The 19466-nt window shown below is 36.0% G+C and overlaps 2 protein-coding genes across 2 annotated transcripts; both read right to left on the bottom strand.

The window, feature by feature from the left end:
• Positions 1 to 4116: 4116 nt before the first annotated feature.
• On the bottom strand, positions 4117 to 8192 carry LOC140785569 (ubiquitin C-terminal hydrolase 22-like). The gene is made up of 3 exons (XM_073133465.1): positions 7241 to 8192; positions 6219 to 6343; positions 4117 to 5207 (listed from the first exon to the last, which is right to left on the bottom strand). The coding sequence occupies exons 1-3, from the start codon at positions 8035 to 8037 to the stop codon at positions 4450 to 4452; spliced, it is 1680 nt and encodes a 559-aa protein (XP_072989566.1). The 5' UTR covers positions 8038 to 8192; the 3' UTR covers positions 4117 to 4449.
• Positions 8193 to 8803: 611 nt separating this feature from the next.
• On the bottom strand, positions 8804 to 15631 carry LOC140787797 (uncharacterized vacuolar membrane protein YML018C). The gene is made up of 8 exons (XM_073136900.1): positions 15133 to 15631; positions 12590 to 12961; positions 11911 to 12128; positions 11619 to 11689; positions 11410 to 11511; positions 10319 to 10436; positions 10106 to 10241; positions 8804 to 9092 (listed from the first exon to the last, which is right to left on the bottom strand). The coding sequence occupies exons 1-8, from the start codon at positions 15211 to 15213 to the stop codon at positions 9030 to 9032; spliced, it is 1161 nt and encodes a 386-aa protein (XP_072993001.1). The 5' UTR covers positions 15214 to 15631; the 3' UTR covers positions 8804 to 9029.
• Positions 15632 to 19466: the final 3835 nt, after the last annotated feature.

Genomic DNA, 19466 nt, shown 5'->3' with positions numbered 1-19466 from the left:
GTTGTCTAAAATTTTAAAGTATGATATGAAATTCAGGTAAAATCCTAAAAATTCAGAAAAATGGAAAGAAATATTCCTAAGCCAGAAAACAACAAAAGAAAAACAAGGACTTGCTGGAAAACCCACAATAGAAAAAAATACACTTCTTTCATGCAATTGCTCTACTCTGTTCATCATCCTTTTCTTGTTCTCTCTGGTACAGCATTGCTCTCTTTTTGGAGTTGTTAAGTCCGTCTGTTAAGTGAAATTTTAACTCTTTAAGTGTAATTTTCATTGATATGCTACTTTTATTTATTATCTGGAAATAGCTTCACTTCTGTCCACTTTTTACAAAGGACTGCTTGGTAGTTGACTGCGGTATTTCTGTACTGCAACTAAGCTTTGGCGATTCAAAATACCATATAACATAAACATATTGATTGTGTAAAGATTTGAGTTTGGTCCTCCAGTGAGTAACTGTGAGAAAAGAATTTCTGCAATGATACAACGGTAAGTTATTCAGATGATCCCCTGTTTCAATTTCTTTCAGTGAGGTGTGCATTGGACAGCTTTGTTTATTCAATAAAACTTTGTTGGCCTTCAAATATTCATGCTCAAGTCCTCATGTTGGACAGCCTTGCCTTGTCATTCATGATGCTCAAGAAAATGCTATGATAAAGACCTTCTGAGTCATCACCATAATACAGCATAAGTAGATTTATCGCAATGTAAACCACCAGGTCATTTGCTACCAACAAGAAGCCCAACACTACTCCAGACAGGAATGCTATGATAATAAAAGCTTTTCCGACACCCTTCCTTGCCTCCAGAGTTATTCTGGCATTTGCAAATGTTGCAATTTTCATCCCAAGGAAACCATAAACCAAGGAGGTGATTGCACCCAGCAAGAAGGACACAGTGCTAAAGATGGCAATGGCAAGAGCAGGTTTGCAATACTTGTCCTCGCTGTAGGTGCACGGCTGGCTCTTTGTGCCAAAGCCCTCCACAGAACCAAAGAAGAGGAAGATCCGGACAGTAAACACAACCATGAAAATTCCAATATACTGCTACCCCTGGAGAAGGAATGAAGTAGCTCATGTTCACAAAGACGTAAATATCACCAGTAGCATATTAAACACCGTCAACCTAAAACGAGCAGATAGACTAAACTAATTGCTCCACGGCCCAACGAAGCTCTGTGCAATCAAAATTTAGACAATTTGATCATACAATTTGATCATACTACCCACCTTTATTTTCCTCTTCTAGCTTTCTCATAACTACTAAAATTTGAACAGCATGGGTCATGAGCTACAGGAAACTGGGCTGTCAGATGTATCACAGGTAAAACAAGTGAAATTCAACATAAGGAGATGCTGTTTTTCTTCTGGTTAATTAAAAATGCGTTAAGAAGCAGGCATGAATGCCTCTAAAATTACACATTCACACAAGTTAGATGCAAAAGAAAGGAAACAATGAAACGATGACAAGTACAATATCCTGAAATTGTCAAAGTCGCTGAAACAAAACACTACGAAAGATAATCTCACTACTTCTTCTTTAACAAATTACCCAGATAAGTAATAATAATGCTGCAGTATTAACACCAAAATTCTACCTTTCCCCACTTAAACCTCACCTTCCGGGGTGGCATTTTGGATTTCCGCGCACTTGAGGACGGCGTTGTGGTCGTTGAGACCCTCTTCCTCCTCCTCGATGAGATAATCATTGTACCCTTTCTTGTCCGACAAATTATCCAGAAAGCTTTCGTTGAGACCCTCTTACCCATTGCCAGACCTCGCCGGCAGTCGCGAGGGTTCTAAGGGTTAACGCGCTTCGATACGTCGACGGGTGGCTCGTCCGTAAACGGTTTAAATAGAGAGAAGACGAGAAACGACAAAGACTAGATGTGGTTAAAGAGAGGGCAAAGGAGTAAAAAATGTATTAATAAATTTGTTGAGGGGGTTAAATGGATAAATCCTCTCAACCTTATAATTTGTTAAAAAAAGCTTTGTGACGGAGGTGTGTTGTGATTGCACGGGAAGATTGATGGATGGCACGTTTCAATATCTGGTTGGTTAAAGAGGAGAGGAGTAGGTTAAGCGCAGTGATCCGAGGATTTTAACGGAAGAGAGGATTAAAATGAGGTAATAAATAATAACTAGAGCCACTGCCAACGGTTTCCTCTGACTTAAAAAAAGGTTAAGAGATGTTATTATAAAGAAAATTATTTCGTGGTTTAATAATTTTACTCAACGGCTCAATTTGATTGATAGTTAAATAGTGCATTAGCTTAGAAGAGCAAATGCGATAGATTAGAGTAGATCTCGTGTTTAGTTCAGAATTTTCAACAATGAATATTACTTGAAGATTAAACTAGTGAGCTTATTAAATATGGCCCAATTATCGAGGTCGGGCTTTTCTGAAGCACATATATAGCTTTTAAAAAATAATATAGTAAAATGGACAGAGTTTGGATAAGACTAAGCAGACGGTATAAATATTGCAGGAGTGGGATGGACGGCTGCGATGGGATCTTGGGATCATGAAGTCAAGAGAAAAAGCTGACGTGGGAGACGAGAGGAGGTGATGATGCGTGTGTCCTCACCTAGATTTCTAATTATTTTGCATTTCCAGTTTTTAGTTTTTAATTTCTCTATTTTTTTAATTTATCCACACCATTAGGTTAAGTGAGTCAAATAATAGCAGAAAATATAATTTGCACTCCTATGATTAAAAAATAATTCAAATCGTCTCCCTAACCTATATATAAATACCTGATAAATGTTAAATTTAACGTAAAAAAATTAATTTAATTTTTCTCTTTGACAACAGTTATTTAGGAAAATATTATTTTTTTCATATCAACTTTTTTCACTTTATGTGTAGACATTAGAAATATCTAAAAATAAATAATATATTGAGCAGAAATGATAAAATTTTAACGAAAAAAATACTTTATGATGAGAGAGAGAGAGAGAGAGAGAGAGGGAGAGGAAGAGATGTTCTTATAATACTAAAGAGAAAAGATTGAAAGAAAAAAAAAAAAAAAAAAAAAAAAGGAGAGGCTCTATATGGTTCTCTCCTTGGTGACACATATACTAGTCACATTTCTCACATCGAGAGACGAGAGAATTTTTCTTCTTTCTTTTCCCTTTTCTTGTTGTAAAGGGAGGGAATCTAAACGTCCTACGCTTGTGCAAGCCTTTACCCTTATTTTCCTTTGGAGAAAATATTCTACCTTTTAGCACAATTTAGTTGTTTGGTCGTAGATTGCCAATTCTATTAGCATTATTTGCTCAAATAATATTAGTACGCCACCAATGATTATATTTGTACGTTATGCCTTGACACTTTCAAGCCAAATACTGGACTAAAGTTTGTCCTCCGTTACAGCTAACCAAGGACTTTGCTCAAGTTCAAAGAAGGAACCACTGATAGAGGGCAAGGACATAGACTTCACTTTAAATTCTTGTGCGAAATCACTGTCACATGCTATCCTTTTAGTTTAAGGATGCCACTTCTTGTGGTTGGATCGTTGGTAAGACCATTGTGATGGTAGTAAGGAAAAGATCTCATATAATCTGCCTTTAATACTTATCACTCTAATGAAAAATTCATTAAATGTCAACACCTATGTCATTGTCTGATAGAACTAAAACTCATCTTATGTCCTCATTGACTAGTAGAGCTAAGTACCTGACTCTAATCCTAGATTAAAAAGCACACAGGCATGAGAAGCATAAAAGAAATGCATTGTTAAGTCATAGTAGAACAATGATTAATGTAAAGGCTACCCAAAGGAACAAAGGAAAACAGAAAGTTGCAACCTCACTGGAACTGAATTGAAACTATAAGAATGAGATTCAGAAACAAGAATATAAAAATCAAATTATATGGAACGGAGGGGATTCCTTTAGGAACCTAAATGCTGATTCTAACAATCAAAGCTCACAAGACAAATGCATCAGTACAGACGAAATTTCATCAAGCATCGGATAGTCACAGCCGTTTAAATTGGAAATACCATTGTCACGCCATTGCAATTTATACCTACCACAAAGTGAAGCATTCTGCTTTCATGCACCACAAAAGTAAGGGCATGAAAGAACACAATGACAACATGCAGAAGGGAAGAGAGAAAGATATAATGAGAATAAATAGAGAAAATTTACCATTTAATGGAACTGTACCTCAACGGAAATATTTTAAATTGTTCAAAGGAACACATCAAAAATTTGGTTCCCCTTCATCCTCACTGCTTCTCGCGATTTATAAACTATATCAATTAATTGGTTAGATAGCATCACCCAAATCAAACTAATGCAACACAGATTGGCTTTACCGGTACAAAACTGCCAATGTTTGTCCTTGAATAAGAATGCGATGTGAACCAGGATGTGGACATGAAGAATCTTCGATTCACTTTGTCGTTGGTGCATCTTACTGCCATAATCTGATGCACTAGCTTTAAGCAATCAATCTTTCACTTGCTTTATAATAAATCATTTTCTGTACATAGAACAGCATGTATGCTTGCGACATCCTCACAGTATTCTCATCAACATGTGTTATCCAAGCATCATCACATTTATACCAGTGATTGTTAAGCCTGATATAAGTTATGTAATGGCCAGCATCCAATCTGCCACTATGAGTAATCACTGCAAATACTTCAAATTCTGATGATAGCTCAGTAGCTGCATCTGAATCATCACCATCAAAGGAAAATATACGATTACCGAATCTGCTTCTCAAGATAGAGGACGACAGGTAAGGTGCCATGTCAAGAGAAAATGGAAATTGCAAAAAGCGGTTGACCTTCTTTGACATTTTTTTGATTGATGAATGCTCAAATCTTTTAATGTGAAAGCAGGTAACTAATGGAAGCCTCCTAATGGACATCTGTTTCAGGGACTCTTGCCTTTCTTTACAGCGTTGACAAAAGAATTTTTGTTCAGAATCCAATCTCTCAGGCCTTGTGAAGCGCTCCAAACATCTCATGAGTGTAGATACTCCACAACTTAGGCTCGGCAAGTCCTTCTCCCCATTGCGTAAATGTAACTTTGATGTAGTACCATTGATAGAATTTTGGCCAGAATCCAGGTCTAACGAAATGTCCACACACGGATCATATGTGGTGGATGTGAAACCACAAATTGTGCAAGTAACATCAGATCTCAAGATACCAGAAAATACCTTATGGGCAATGCAACAGCCTCCATGGCCTATTACCAGCATAAGCGCAAGAAGTTAGAAAAGAGAATATTCATAGGGGACTATTATTCTATTTATATAAAGAATTGCCTTAGACAATAAATGTCAAAAATTAAAACCATATTAGAAGTTATACGGAGTTCAAGACATTCAATTATATACAAAATGGAAGACAAGAAATTACAAATCTATCGTTTCAGTGTATATATGAAGAAATAATTGTGTTACAAGGGATTCTCTAACCATACCACAATATATCACCAAGGAGCTTCCAACAAATAAAAGGCCATTCACCTGCTTAATGAAAAACAATTGCAGGAATACGAAATAATTTAACTCAAATCAGATAAAGCTGACAAATGACCTCAGATCATCTGTCTAATAGTTTATCTGATGGAAAAATCATACTAAGATTTTATCATCTTCCAGAAATAATCTGTAGATCCTAGCAAACTGCAAGAAAGGGAATCATAAGACAAGTTGGTGAGTTACCAACAGAAAAAGAAAACATCATCCACAAGATAGAAAAATGTAGCAACCTTAGAGCATATTGAGATGTGTGTATATATATATACATACATGCATACTTATGTATGGTGACTAGGCATGATTTATCAGAAAAATCCTTTCAGAAAAATTTGAACTTGTATATATATCCATGGTTTGGCCAAGAGCAGGTCCAAAACCAATGCTGAAACTCACTCATTCAACGCTAAAACTAATCAGACAGAGTTGGTTTCAACCCTAGTTTCGAGCCACTCGGCCAAAACCAATTCTTTTTGGTTGAAAAGTTTCCTTCTTCTTAGGGGTAAAAAATGAAACTGACTGAAACTGGAACTTTGTAACTTCTATAATACAAAGACCCCGTTAACTATGCAGGTTAAATTTTCTGATAACAGTAGAAAATCCAAAAGTTAATAGGATCAGTCGGTAAGCTCAGTCACAAAGTATTCTCTGCTGGGCAGTTAAAATACACAAAGGATCTGCAAGCTAAACGAAATGGATTAGAAAGAGCAGACTACCTGCATTCTGTGATCTTTGTCGGTCTTCCACAATGTTTTCATGGATTCGATCAAGAATGGAGATGAAGAATTCGTGTGCATCCTGTTGCTCGTAGCTTGCAAGGTTTGTTGCATGCTGCCACCAACTGTAGAGTCATCCCGTTATCAGAAGCAGAGATCATATAAAGGTACATGATCATGTAACAAGAAACAAAACATACATAGTCCAATATAATTCATAAGACAACAAGGAATCCGGGATTATGCATTCTTCTCTAATTAAATGCAAAAATGTCAAGTTGGAAATCATTGTAATGCAAATTTGCAGATCAATTCATAACATCAAGCTGGAAATCGGTGATATGCGAATTAGTTGGTCTTTCCTTGCAGTATTAAAACTCATAATTGCATGTCAGAAAAGAAGAGTCATTGGAATGAAACTAGATAGGAACCAGAGATGTTTTCCCTAATGTACTAAGACAGATATCCGTAACATTACAGATTGGCTGACGACTCCATCAAACCTCTTGTGCATATAACAAGTTGTAGTTATTGAGGGATTCTACTTTCATTTGATGCAAGCACAATTCGTTAACTCCAAGACCATTGGTCACAATCATGAATTGTAACAAGATCCTACTAATGGAAGGCATGAGCTTGAAAATTGCTGATGTCAAATCAAGACATTGAAATTCTTGGGCTTTGATAGTTCCATCTACAGAGAAAAATGTAAGAAGAAACCCAAAGGCATCACCAAAACAAACCATGAAGATAGTTCCATATTCTGTTAATAATAATAAAACCTTGAATTTGACCGGTTTAGACATGGAATCCAACTGACAATAGCATTTATCTCAAATAAGTAAACAAAAGCCTAGTTATTTTTTTCCCCATAAACAGAGGTTGAATTCTCTTACAAGCCAGCACTAAAAAAATGATAACTTCCCATAGAAGGAATAGAAACAATTTAAAGTTCGTTTAAGTCACTCAGTAGTACAGTAATTATTAACCTACCAAAAGATTAACGAAAGAGCTGAACTGACCTATAGAGGAACTTGGCAGGGCTATACGGCGAGCGGTCGCCGGAGAAGACAGCCGAGTACATGGTATCAAGGTCGCAAGCCAAGCAAATCCCTGCATTGTCACCACCCCCACTCCCATCAACAATCTTCTTCTTCTTCGTTCTCTGCTTACAAACCAATCGATTATGCCGATCGCTCAAGAAGTAGTTCCGCAATGGAGGCGCGTGGAGCAGCGCCTGCAGCACCGAGTTCATAAAACAAGTATTCCCCAAATTATTCAATCCCCTAAGCCCACACGGCGGCGATTCGATTGTGATTGGGCTGGATCCGTGACACACGGCAGCTTTCTCCGCTGGATCAGGCGACCAGGGGCGGAACTCGACCCGGCGGCGGCGCCTCTTTGCTCGCGGAGGAGCGGAGGAAGAGAAGGAGTGGGAGAGGAGGACGGCGGCGTCGAATTCGGCGTCATAGATCTGGTCGTGGCAGGCGCAGCAGAAGAGCTCGGCACGGTGGACGTCGACGGCGATCTCGTGCCCCGCGGCAGCGTGTGAGGGAGCGTGGGTGGCACAGGACACAGCGGCGCAGGATAAGCAGGCATAGAGGCGAGAGGAGGAGGAGGAGGAGGAGCAAGGAGAGCAGATGGGGATCTCTAAGGGGTCACGGAGGATCTCGGCGCGGCCGAGAGGGAGGGGGCGGAGGCAGCGGCGGAGGTGGCGGAAGGATGCGGCGGAGCGATAGGCGGCGAGGTGGGAGCACGGCGGAGGAGCGGTGGATGCCGCGGAGGAGGAGGAGGTGGAGGTGGAGGTGGAGGAAGACATGGAGGCTCGTCGGGGATTTCGAGGCGGAGGTGGTGGGAGGAGGAGAAAGGAGGAGGAGGAAGGGTAAAAGAATGAATTAGATCGGACCGGACCGGAGAGAAGAGGTTGAACCGGACCAGACTTAACCGGAGGTTCGATCGCTTTGATCGTTGCTGTGTCCCGATCGAGCCGAGAAGACTCTCTTTATTAATTAGTCTTTCTCTTTTTACAGATCACCATCAATATTGTCGGTTATCGTGAATAAGGCCAACTCATATTTAATTAGGTTAGATTTATTTTCCTAATTCGAATTATAACTCGGTATGAGTATCCCATATTCTCATGCGTCATTAATTTCTTTTTTCGTTGTTTTATTTTTGCAAATAAGCACCTCAAAAATTTTTACACTCATTTATCAAAATTATCCTTCTTCTTCATATTTGCGAATTGACCCCTTTTTTGCAATAAGATAAGTTTCGGAGGCGATGAAACCACTTTTGCAAATCGACTACTCCTTCAGCCAAAAATCACTTTTGGACGAAAAAAAAAAGCCCAAATATAAATGCACAATAAACAAAATAAACCCCTCTAATTTTAAAATAGTATAAATAAACCCTTATGCACATCTCTTATATTATTATACAAATTATATATTTTTTTATTATACAAAAAATATGCATCTAGTTTGAAAAATTAATATATTCTGTTTCAAGAGCCACAAGAATAATCTAAGAAAATTATCTACATCATCAAGCATTTAAGACAAGAACCAGAAATCAAATAAAAATTGAGGGAAAAGAATTAATGAATCCTTTAATCTGAGGTCCTTTACAAAAACAAGAAGAAAAGAAAAGAAAAGAAAGACGAACCAACTTATGTTTCTCCCAAAATTCACAAAATATTAGCGAAAGAGAAATGATCATTGCATTAACGACCACTTCAACTTTCTAATTCAAGACCAAAAATTGATTGTGTACAAAGAATTCCAATATCATAGGATTTGATTCAAACTGCTACAAACCCAAAAAGCGCGAAACTCGATCTGAAAGGTTAGCTATGACAAACCCTGCAAATACCTGTAGCAAGATAAAATATAGACCATGGAAAAGCATTAGCATATGATCTATTGAGAATATGAAAAGCAAAAAAAACTGCAAACAGACCAGGAGTACAAGGGGTGCTACTGTATAGATCTTTCGATGTCACTTGTTAGTAAACTACATCGGGAAATGGAAATTATAAATCTAACTGAACATGCAAGAACCAAATTAGAAACCCATTTGAAAAGAATATGATTCACCACAGGAATCTGAAGCAGCAGTAGTTATCTAGTCAGCTACATGGCTATCCTTTTTATGATCAAAGTTATTTAGTAATTCAAAATCAAGCCAGCATTAATTTGCAGTAAGCTGAACCTGCAGGAAGGAATAGGAAATGAACCTGAAATAGATCTTGCATCAAGAAAGTTGGGCACAAAACCTAATGGACTAGGAACCTAATTAGACACCCATTAGGACGGCACTAGTCTATTATGCTACCTGATTCATCACTTCATCACATGCAAATTCAATAGGTGCAGCTAATTAAATTTGAAATAGCCGCACTTTCTTGGACAAACATGAAATCAAACTTCCAGCCAGCTGCTGCATACTGTTGGACAGTCCACTTCTCCAATACGGATTTGACAAAAAGTAGTTGCCTCAGAAAATATTTCACTAATGATGGAATGAAAGTTATCCTTTTATCCTTCTGTATACATTTAACTCCTAGGCTTCACATCTACATTTGTTCAAGACTGCTGAATTGATGATATCTGCTAGTAGCCGGAAGTGCTAACCTCAAAGAACTACATGCAGCCAACTGCAAGAAAAAAAAGACTATTTCCAGTATAAAGGGGATTTAGACAAGCTTGGAGGTCTTAATGATAAAGTTTCTCTCGGAGATTTCACTCCTGAAGTAAAGCTCCATGCATTATTTGCAAAGCATTGTTCCATATCATATCAACAGCTTGTGATTGATGCATAACAAATGAACTCTACATGAAGCTGACAAACAACAAGTAATAAAATGTATAACATAATAGAATCACCTGAGTTGAACCAAGAATGTATACTGCTGAATAGTGACGACCATGAATGACCATATCAGCAACCATGGCAAGAGGAATCGTAAGGGACATGCCTAAGGTGGCGACCAATGGAGTGGTCCAAACAACACAAAGAGCCCTGTGAGTCATACAACATCTTAATTAGATGAAATATTCGCATGAAACTGTAGATATTCGAATCTGTTTCATGCATACCAGAAGTAATCTGAGAGTACGCTTCCAATAAAGCCATTAGCTAGCACTACTTCATCCATTTTAGCAGAGTGAGGTATTGTGAATTTGGGCTCGATCCCTAATGCAGTCAAGGGCCACACTGAAAGAAAGGGAGAAGTAAATCATACAGAGAGTTCATAAAACTAAGATTATGAAACATTTTGGCCCATTTATACTAGCATGTTTCCGAGTGGATCAGATTATGCAATTGAACGGTGCTAAACGATATCTTTGAAATGGCTACACTATACTTGTATAAATAACTGGCTGAAGATTATTAAAGAAAACAGAGGTTTTCAGTCTTTTGGAGTTACTGTAAGGGGATACAAAATGTCTGTAAATGTTGCATCTTTGTACCTATTTGCTGGATGAAAATAGGGAAATATGATCAGAGGGAGACAAAATGATCTGGGCTCTTGTAGCACATATATCTAACAAAAAGGGCAAGTTTCTGATGATATATTTTGTGCAGAGAGAACTTCATTTATTAGGAAAGTAGATAAGGATATCAAAGTGGGGGGTTCTCTAATGAAACAAGGTGAATATACATATATCCCCTAAACTATCATTTGCTGTGGGAGCAAAATGTCAGTTTGTTGCATGTATGTATCTAGAAAAGAAGTCACAATTCTCTGCGTCCAAATATTTTATTGCTTAACTATATCTCATTGCCTAGAGGATCAATGCTTAGTAGTATTGCTTCACTATATCTCATTGCCTAGAGGATTAATGCAACATGAATCTCATTCACTGAACCTTCAGACTTTTAAGAAGTGCATATATTCAGAAGGAAAAATAATTTTGATAAATGAATTTCTAATTTACTTTGTATCTGTAAAACTGCAAAAGAACAAAAGTAGCGCTGATTCTAGACAAATAAATTCTAGATATGTGAGAGAGTAGAACAGCATGTAAAGCTGAAAATAAGAACAGCATTTCCTTCTAGAATCCATTCATGCCATCCATGACATAGACATCAATCTCCAACTCGGAATACCAATGTTCCTTATGCTATTTGATAGTATAATTAACAGCTGAGCACAGCAGAAGAATATAAAGTTTTAGAGCCTTACCAAGCCACCAGAGAGCTACAAGAGTGAAAAGTCCAACATATCCAAAAAGTTTCTGAACATCAACCCTTTCTCCTTCCTCTCCTGCTAACTTTTTGAGAAGCACTGCAATGAAATCAAAAGAATTAATTAATGATAAACAATCTACACGATGCAGTGACCTTATCTAAAGTAAGAAAAAAAAATGAATGCAACAGTAAAGGTGAACCGACCAGTAAAAAGACCATATGACATCGCAGATAGAACACCAAAGAGATCGCCAACAAGAGTCCGCTTTCCATTCCTGCAGAACATATAATTGTTGCAGTCTTGCTGAAGCTTAAATCTCACAATTGCAAAAAGTAAAGCCAGTAGAGTACTTAGATATGATCAATGGAAAAACAATAAGTTCCACAAGAGAGCGTAAAATTGAACAGCTTCATTGTTGAATCATAAGCAACCATAATGATTAAAGAATTATTCCAAAGTTAGCAGAATAATAAAATATATATGCAACAAGCTTACCCAGAAGAGCTTAGCTCTGACTCATCTGATGCCCAAGTCTTGCCCATAGTAGTCATAGCAACACCAGCCATACTGACCAAAACTGCAATGATTTTTGCTGCATTTATGGAGTCCTGACCCAGAAGTACTCCGATAAAGAGAGTAAAGAGTCCTGAAGTTGAAGATAGTACAGTGGTACTTGCAACACTAGTTCTTGCAAGTGCTGCATTTGATAGATACTGCATCCATCCATCACAAGAGATAAGGAAGAAGTCATATCTTGTTCGACAACTAGAAGTTGCATAATTGAGATATTCATCAATGAATATTCTAACTTCATCATGCTTAAAACATCACCAAGAAAACAAAGACATAAAAACAGTCTATAAGGATCCTTTTGCACATGAAGCTTACAATTACATATTTCAAAAATCTAGCTGCAATAGGAATATTAAGCTTCAAATGTCTAGGAACTTAACACAAAAATATGAATAACAACTTATGAGAAAAGTTGGTCTAGAAATGCTAAAAAGTAATTAAAAGTGAAAAAAAGTGTAAAATGGACAGTGATCTTTCAACAGCACTCCCACCTATGTATCCAGATGAGAAATACCAATTCACATAGGATAAACAAAATAACTTCTCTCAACTAAGAAATAATCTATGCTAGGTATATAGATATGCAACATTAGAACCGAACCTCTGTGACAAACCATATAGGGGCAAGATAGAGCGCACATTTTGCAATTTCCCAAGTGGAAAGTGCCAGATTTTCTTTCAGTAGATTAGGAACATCCTCTTCTCGTGCAGAAAGGTCTGCTTCACTGTCTTTTTTAGTTAGAGGGGTCAGTGATTCCAATTCCAACATTTTCTGCATCTCACTGTGCTTTAAAGGAGAGTCAATGCCAGAAGAAGTTTTGTTGATCAGTTTTGAAATGCCACGACTTCTAGAATTCCTTCTGAATAATACACACAACCAGTCCTTTAGAAATGCTAAAGGCAGATACACAACCATAAGTGAAGCTCCCAAATAAGTCACTGCAAAGGGCTGTTTGTAGTCTGTGAATATACCCTGTACAATAGTTGTAAAGTTAGAGCTTATTTGATAAATAACCGCAAATCTGCCAATATAGGAAAGAAATGAGCTCATGAAATTATAATAATCTATTGAGCCAGTACAATTTAACATGGGCATGATTATGATGTTGAATATGTCAGAAGGTTTCTTATGATCAGCCAAAAGAAAAGAACCATGTACTACTTGGTGATCAATCGATACAGGCTGCCAACTATATTGATGGGTTTAGGAAGAGAGATACTTAGAGCTCTCTAAGTTATGAATCTTGTGCTTATCTCATTCCATAGACCAAGCCATGCTCAATATGGTTTGGTATTTATTTATTTAAGGTATAACTGTTCACTCATTACCCAATATTCATATGTAGTTTGGCTAGTGTTTAGTTTAACAACTGTTGCACAAGCATAGCAAATTATGATCTTAAATTACGGGGGGCTAACTCATAAAACCTAACTATTCTTGAATTAGAGGGAAAGAGTATCCTTTCTTTCCTTTTTCTTCTCTTTGGTTCTTTTCTTTGTATTGTCAATGAAATAATACAAGGTCCAAACCTAAAATGAGTTTGGAGAGGAGACGAAGGGAGGAAAGGATTTTGGTCAAAGATGTATTTGCTTGATTTTTGAAAAAGGGGGCCTTATCCCTATTTATACAAAGTCACCATGTATCTAGATAAATAAATAATATATAAATCTAATGACTCTAATAGTTAATTATCTTCTTCTTCTTCAGATTTGCTCCTTATCCTGTTGCCTTTATTAGAATCATCAACCTCTCAGCTTGACTTCTTTTTCCTTCTCAGACAATTCTCTGTTTACGCTTTGCCTCTCCTCTTGTTTTGTCTTCCTCTTCTTGTTCTTCAGTGACACCATCTCCATCTAATCTATTTGCTACTTCATATTTAATGCTTCAGGTGCAGTTTAAAACTTCAAGCAGGACAAAGTCTTTGTAATGAAATAAGTGTAAAGAATTGATGAATATACTCTTTATCCAATATATGAGTTCTTCCCCAGCTATCCCTCTTATCTTTCAAATCAAGTATACCACAAAATCCAAATAAGGTTAAGTTACTAAGAAAACAGGTGATATTTAGCTATCATTTTCAGCTATCTATGCCATTATCATATACCCATTTCTGATGTATCACATGTACAGTATAACCAATATATATACCAAAAGTTATATGGTTTCACATATACTATAGCAATATATTTATTTACTACCACTTCTCTATCGTGCTGTATACTCATTTTATATAATTATAATTTCATTATGCTAATAATGGGTCCATTCATATTGGCATGCAGCTTGGTGTTTTACATTCATAGTCAATCAAAACTGTCATATCTAATTCCTCCAAGATTCTAACTTGAAAACAATGCCATCAAAGAGTAACAGCATTAGTGCATGAAAAAACTTTGTACTGTTGCATTAGCATTTCAAGTTCCTTGAATTCTTAACTATCTCAAAGTTTTGAATTTTAGTTTAACAGATCATCTATTTCATAGTTTGGTTCCACGAATAAGCACTAGCAAGGCAACTTAGTTAACCAAATTCCTAATAGTCTTCAAAGATAAGCGAATAGACAATACATTCAAAATAAGTATGAGTCTGCTTAGCCTTTAGAAAGCAATAAAAATCCACCAATCTGTACATCTATTATTCTTTTCCTCTTTGCAACTTCTGGTGACAGATGACACTTGCAACTACCAATTTCATCCTTCCAAAAGCTTCACAGTCATGAGTCACTTTCAACTCCCTTTACATTATTTCCCTATTTCCACTTATTGGCACCATTCCACACATCAAGAAAGCACCCTCAAAAGAATTGACAGAAATTTAACCTAAGACTGATGACCTGACGACAGAGATCTTCAATTTCATGCTCATACAGGCAAGGAGCAAATCTTGAGATTTCCTCAAACAAGGCAAGAATCCCATATAATGATTGCTTCAGCTATAGCAAGATAAACTCATCTCTCAGTAGATTCACCCCCTCTCCTGAATCTAAACAAATTACCATGGCAACTCTAAATTAATCGATGAGATGTATCTAAGTTCTAAGCTTTTAACACCAGGCTGTCACCCTCGGCACAATACAGCAAAAAAATTACAACCAAAATATCAAGATTTCAAGAAGGAAAAGAAAATAAAGAAAAACAACAGACCTGCGTGACCTCGGCGGAGGTGACCCATATCACCACAACCGCCCCAATGAGGAGCAAGCCGACCTTATACCTCCAACTCATCTCCTCCACGGATCCAAGAAGACCCGAACCAAGAAACCCCACGAAAAATGTCCCCTCCCACAGAAGACGCCCCCGAACCCAAGATCACCGAGATCGCGCCGCGACTCACCGCCGACTCCTCCCGTCCCCTCGCCGAGATCCCATTTCTCTTCTCTCCAGCGAGAGGAGAAGGGTAGATGGGGGAAAAAAATGGGTCAGCTTTGAATCCTTTGATTAGAGGAATTCGGTAAAGGAAACGAAGAAATTTTACCGAGCAAGCAATCAATCGATTCGCTCGGGGTTTTCAAGAAATTGGACGTTTTCGGTAGCAGCTAATTAAAGCTCGCCTCTTTTTTAATGCTGGGGGGAATTGGAATTGTTAATGCTAATTGATGCAAGTTTTGCTGGAGAACGATGGCATTGGTTTCCTATCAATGCCAACCTTTATGATTAGGATGTGGGAATGATGACACTGGATATGATATTAGATTGTTTCATTGGGCCAACTTGGCTTGTTTGGAAATGGATTTGTTAATGATTTAATCCTCTTGGAGAGCTCCTCCTAATCAAGGAGTGGTGGAAGGTCAAACATCACCTAGTCTAAGTTAATGGAAATTTACTAACAAAAAACGAAACACTTAAAAGAGTGTTTTATATTATGTGATGTTAGTCTCACTTAATTGATAGTTACCATACAAATAATGAGTAAAATTTGACTACGTATGCATAGTTATCATAATAGCCTTATGTAAGTTGACCTTCTTCTATTTACTTTTGAGTATCGTTGCCTCCTCTATTAAAGGATTTTACTGTTTAGTTTTAAAAGTAATAGAATATTTTCTATATCATTAATTGTTATCGATTTAAAATTAACTCAGGGCGGTTTTTAGCAATGAAAACAAAAAATAGAGAATAATAAGTAACTATACGATTATATAGTGATTGGAGCCGTTAGATATGTAGGAATAATTTATTGTTACACATTGAGACGACGTGTTAAGATTAGGTGTCCAATATGGCTTGTTTGTGAATCAATTTGTTAATGTTTTAATCCATTGGAGTTCTTATTCTAGTGATTAAGAATCGAGGGGAAATTAGAAACTAAACAACTATAAAAGATTTTATAGGAGATAGGAAAGGTATTCATTAAGGAGAAAGTGCAACTTCATCTATAAAATTGAAGGAGAAGCAGAAGTTTTTGATGTCATCTACTATTAGGTCGGCTTTGGTAATCAAGCCAAGCCCCCACATTGATAGAGAGGGTGTTTGGAAAACTAAGCATCCATTAATTGAAAGGGAAGGCAATGAAGGTAAACATCCATCTCACAAGTTAAACTGCTCATCTTCTATCATTCATTATAGGATCTAATATACGAGAAATATCCCACCAAATGGGTATATGTCATTTTATTATCGTATAAACACTTTGATGTTAGTTCCGGAGTTGAAAAGAGATAATTATACTTACACCCCATAAATTATTAGTTTTTTTATATAATTTTTTTAAATTTTTTTAACATATAAAAAAATAATTCCAAATGCATATTCGGTTAGACATTTTTCATTAATACCGTCCATATGTATATATATATATATATATATATATATATATATATATATATATATATATATATATATATATATATATATGAGTATAAATTCAGAAGATCTTAGCACAATTATGCCTTAAAAGCAAACCTCAAATATTTACTTAAGTTAATCTACTTGCTCTCATTATTTTTAAAAATATTAAAATAAGCTCTATTGGATAGGTTAAATTAACTCAAAGAATTTCTGACATATTAAAAGTAAAATAAAATAAAGAGGCAGAATGAAAGGTATTAAAGAAACAAATAATTTCACTCACATCATCTAACTACTATTATTTTTTATGTCTATTTTTCTAAATTTTTATTTTACCGTATACCCCTCTAAATTATTATTATTTTTGCTTTGGAGGTTCATATAATTACTTTTTTTATCTTAGTTTAAGGGTATACATGAATACTTTTCTTAATTCAAGGAGATATATATAAGTAATAAAAAGTTTAAAGAGTGTATGATAAAAAAATAATTATAATTCAGAGATCTAAGTAGAATTATTTATTCCAGAAAACTAAAATGCTTGGTGTTTTTAATATATTTTTTAAAAATATTATAAGATTGTCAAAATGCTTAGATAAAACTCCATGAGACTCTAAGCCATTGAATGTGCCTCGGGATCCAAAAAAAATGATGATATCCGAGAAGAACGAAGGCTGGAGACTTTGGAAGAAGGATTCACTTTTTTGGATCCCGAGAGGCTAAGGAGATAAAAATAAAGTATTTGATGCATTAAAATGATGGTACCCTGGTAAAGCAATTGCATGCGGAGATGGAACCCTAGAGATATAAAAATATGATATTAAAGCTAATTCGCATATAATACCTTACTTTTTTTTTAATTATAATTTATACCCTATATTTTTACTATTTATAAATCGTGTCTTATAATTTGAGGAATATGTGCAGAAAATATATTGGATTAGATTTGAAGAATATTTAGTTAAGTAAAAATATTTTATTTCTAAAATAACTAAAATGTTCTTATTACAGGATAAAATTACATTAGTTTTTCTCCTTCCTATTTTTTAGCATGCATCTTATTACTTATTATTTATGTGTGCCGAGGAGGAGAAGATATATTAAAGACATGATATATATTATTAATTTATTATCTAATATCTTAAACTCTAGGTTAACGGAATATCTAATAACACCAACTCTTAATAGAACTAGGAGAAAAAATAATCTAAATCTTAAACAGTTTTCATATATACCTCTATGAATAAACTAGGGATATGCCACAATAATTTAACAGGATAAAATAGTGGCCTCAATCATCTATGCTATCATAGAAATGAACATTACTAGAATCATAGTCACAATGGAACTTAGTCTCCACATTAAATATATACATGTAGACTAATTCTAATAATAAAACACTTAATGCAATTGTCCTTACAAGAAATTCTACCATATTTGTATGGGGATTACATACCTGGACCACTTGAGCTAGAAGTTGACACTAATTTCTCCAATACTTCATGAGTGCCAATAAATGTTTCCTAAAATTCGAAATTAATTTTCAAAGTTTTATTTGGTATGGGAACTTTTAATATATAAGAGTGGTATACTTTTATTATTTCAGAGAAGTGAAAATTTAATAGTGTCTTCGTTAAACCGGCAATCACGGTACACTTATTCAATATAAACTCCTTTTAACCATTTGAATACTATGTCACTGGTATTTAAGAGTTGTATCCTTGTTTACACTTCAAGAAAAAGAATGACAGTGCATCTCAGCTCAAGTAATGTGTGAGTTCAAAGCAAAGTAGCAATCTGGACAATGACTTCCTTAGACTTTGCTCACAATAGAAGGTTGCTGAGTACTTGCTTACCATATAAATCTTACAAATTTATAAGTACAAAAAAGAAGAAGATGAACCTTTAAAAATTATATTTTCTTATTATATAACTAGAAGAATACTTGCTCAATGCATGCTACTACTAAGATTATCCAATATCATAGTGAAAAAGGCCAACAAAGTTAAAACTATGTACTCTATGTTACATTTAAGCCCTTACTATTGTAACCTTAATTTTCATGCACTATAGGACTAGTGATTGGTGGGGGTAGTGATCAGGAAAGGAAAAGAAAACAACATCTACCTACACTTCAATAACACAGCTAAAGTTGGGGCAATGCATGCCTCAACGGCCTAGCATGGCAGAGTTTGAACAATAGATTGTCCAACGACTCATCACCGGAAGGGGCGGGAGGTATAACGGCACGGGCATCTTGGGTGGCAACTTGGGCGGCGGAGCACCGTCTAAGCTTAGACTTTGTTTGATTTGAGACTAAATCTCAAACTCGATTAGTTAGTCTTAATTTTTTTAAAAGTAAATTTACTTAGATATAAAAAAAATAAAAAAATATATTTAATTACTGAACCAGCTCAGGAGAGTCTCTAAACTCAAAGCAAACAAGACATTAGAGAGAATTGATCACTTGTCTTAGAGATGCCTAAATTTGCAATCAGAATGAGCACCCCATAGCCCTATTGTTATTACCCTGTCTATGCTTTCCTCACTGAAGTCCCCTTGTAATCTCCCATCCACTGCACACAAATGCAACTTCCTTTCGAATAGCTCCCAGAGCCATTGAACTAGATTAAGCTGGTCTAGATCTTCTCTTCTCTCAATTGGCTTCCTGCCACATACGATCTCCAGAG

The sequence above is a fragment of the Typha latifolia genome, chromosome 4, assembly GCF_019914945.1.
Source record: "Typha latifolia isolate L0001 chromosome 4, TyphaL0001v2, whole genome shotgun sequence".
In the NCBI taxonomy this organism is placed as follows: domain Eukaryota; kingdom Viridiplantae; phylum Streptophyta; class Magnoliopsida; order Poales; family Typhaceae; genus Typha; species Typha latifolia.
This window is presented reverse-complemented; position numbering and strand designations above follow the sequence as displayed.

What these genes read in the sequence shown, in the direction of transcription:
- LOC140785569 (XM_073133465.1), bottom strand. Translation starts at nt 8,037, where the DNA reads ATGTCTTCCTCCACCTCCACCTCCACCTCCTCCTCCTCCGCGGCATCC. An exon ending in CCTGCCAAGTTCCTCTATAG is followed by an intron (nt 6,344 to 7,240) that starts GTCAGTTCAGCT and finishes ATGACTCTACAG; the next exon opens with TTGGTGGCAGCATGCAACAA. An exon ending in ACAAAGATCACAGAATGCAG is followed by an intron (nt 5,208 to 6,218) that starts GTAGTCTGCTCT and finishes TGCTGGTAATAG; the next exon opens with GCCATGGAGGCTGTTGCATT.
- LOC140787797 (XM_073136900.1), bottom strand. Translation starts at nt 15,213, where the DNA reads ATGAGTTGGAGGTATAAGGTCGGCTTGCTCCTCATTGGGGCGGTTGTG. An exon ending in TCAGAGCTAAGCTCTTCTGG is followed by an intron (nt 11,690 to 11,910) that starts GTAAGCTTGTTG and finishes TATGTTCTGCAG; the next exon opens with GAATGGAAAGCGGACTCTTG. An exon ending in GTACTCTCAGATTACTTCTG is followed by an intron (nt 10,242 to 10,318) that starts GTATGCATGAAA and finishes TATGACTCACAG; the next exon opens with GGCTCTTTGTGTTGTTTGGA.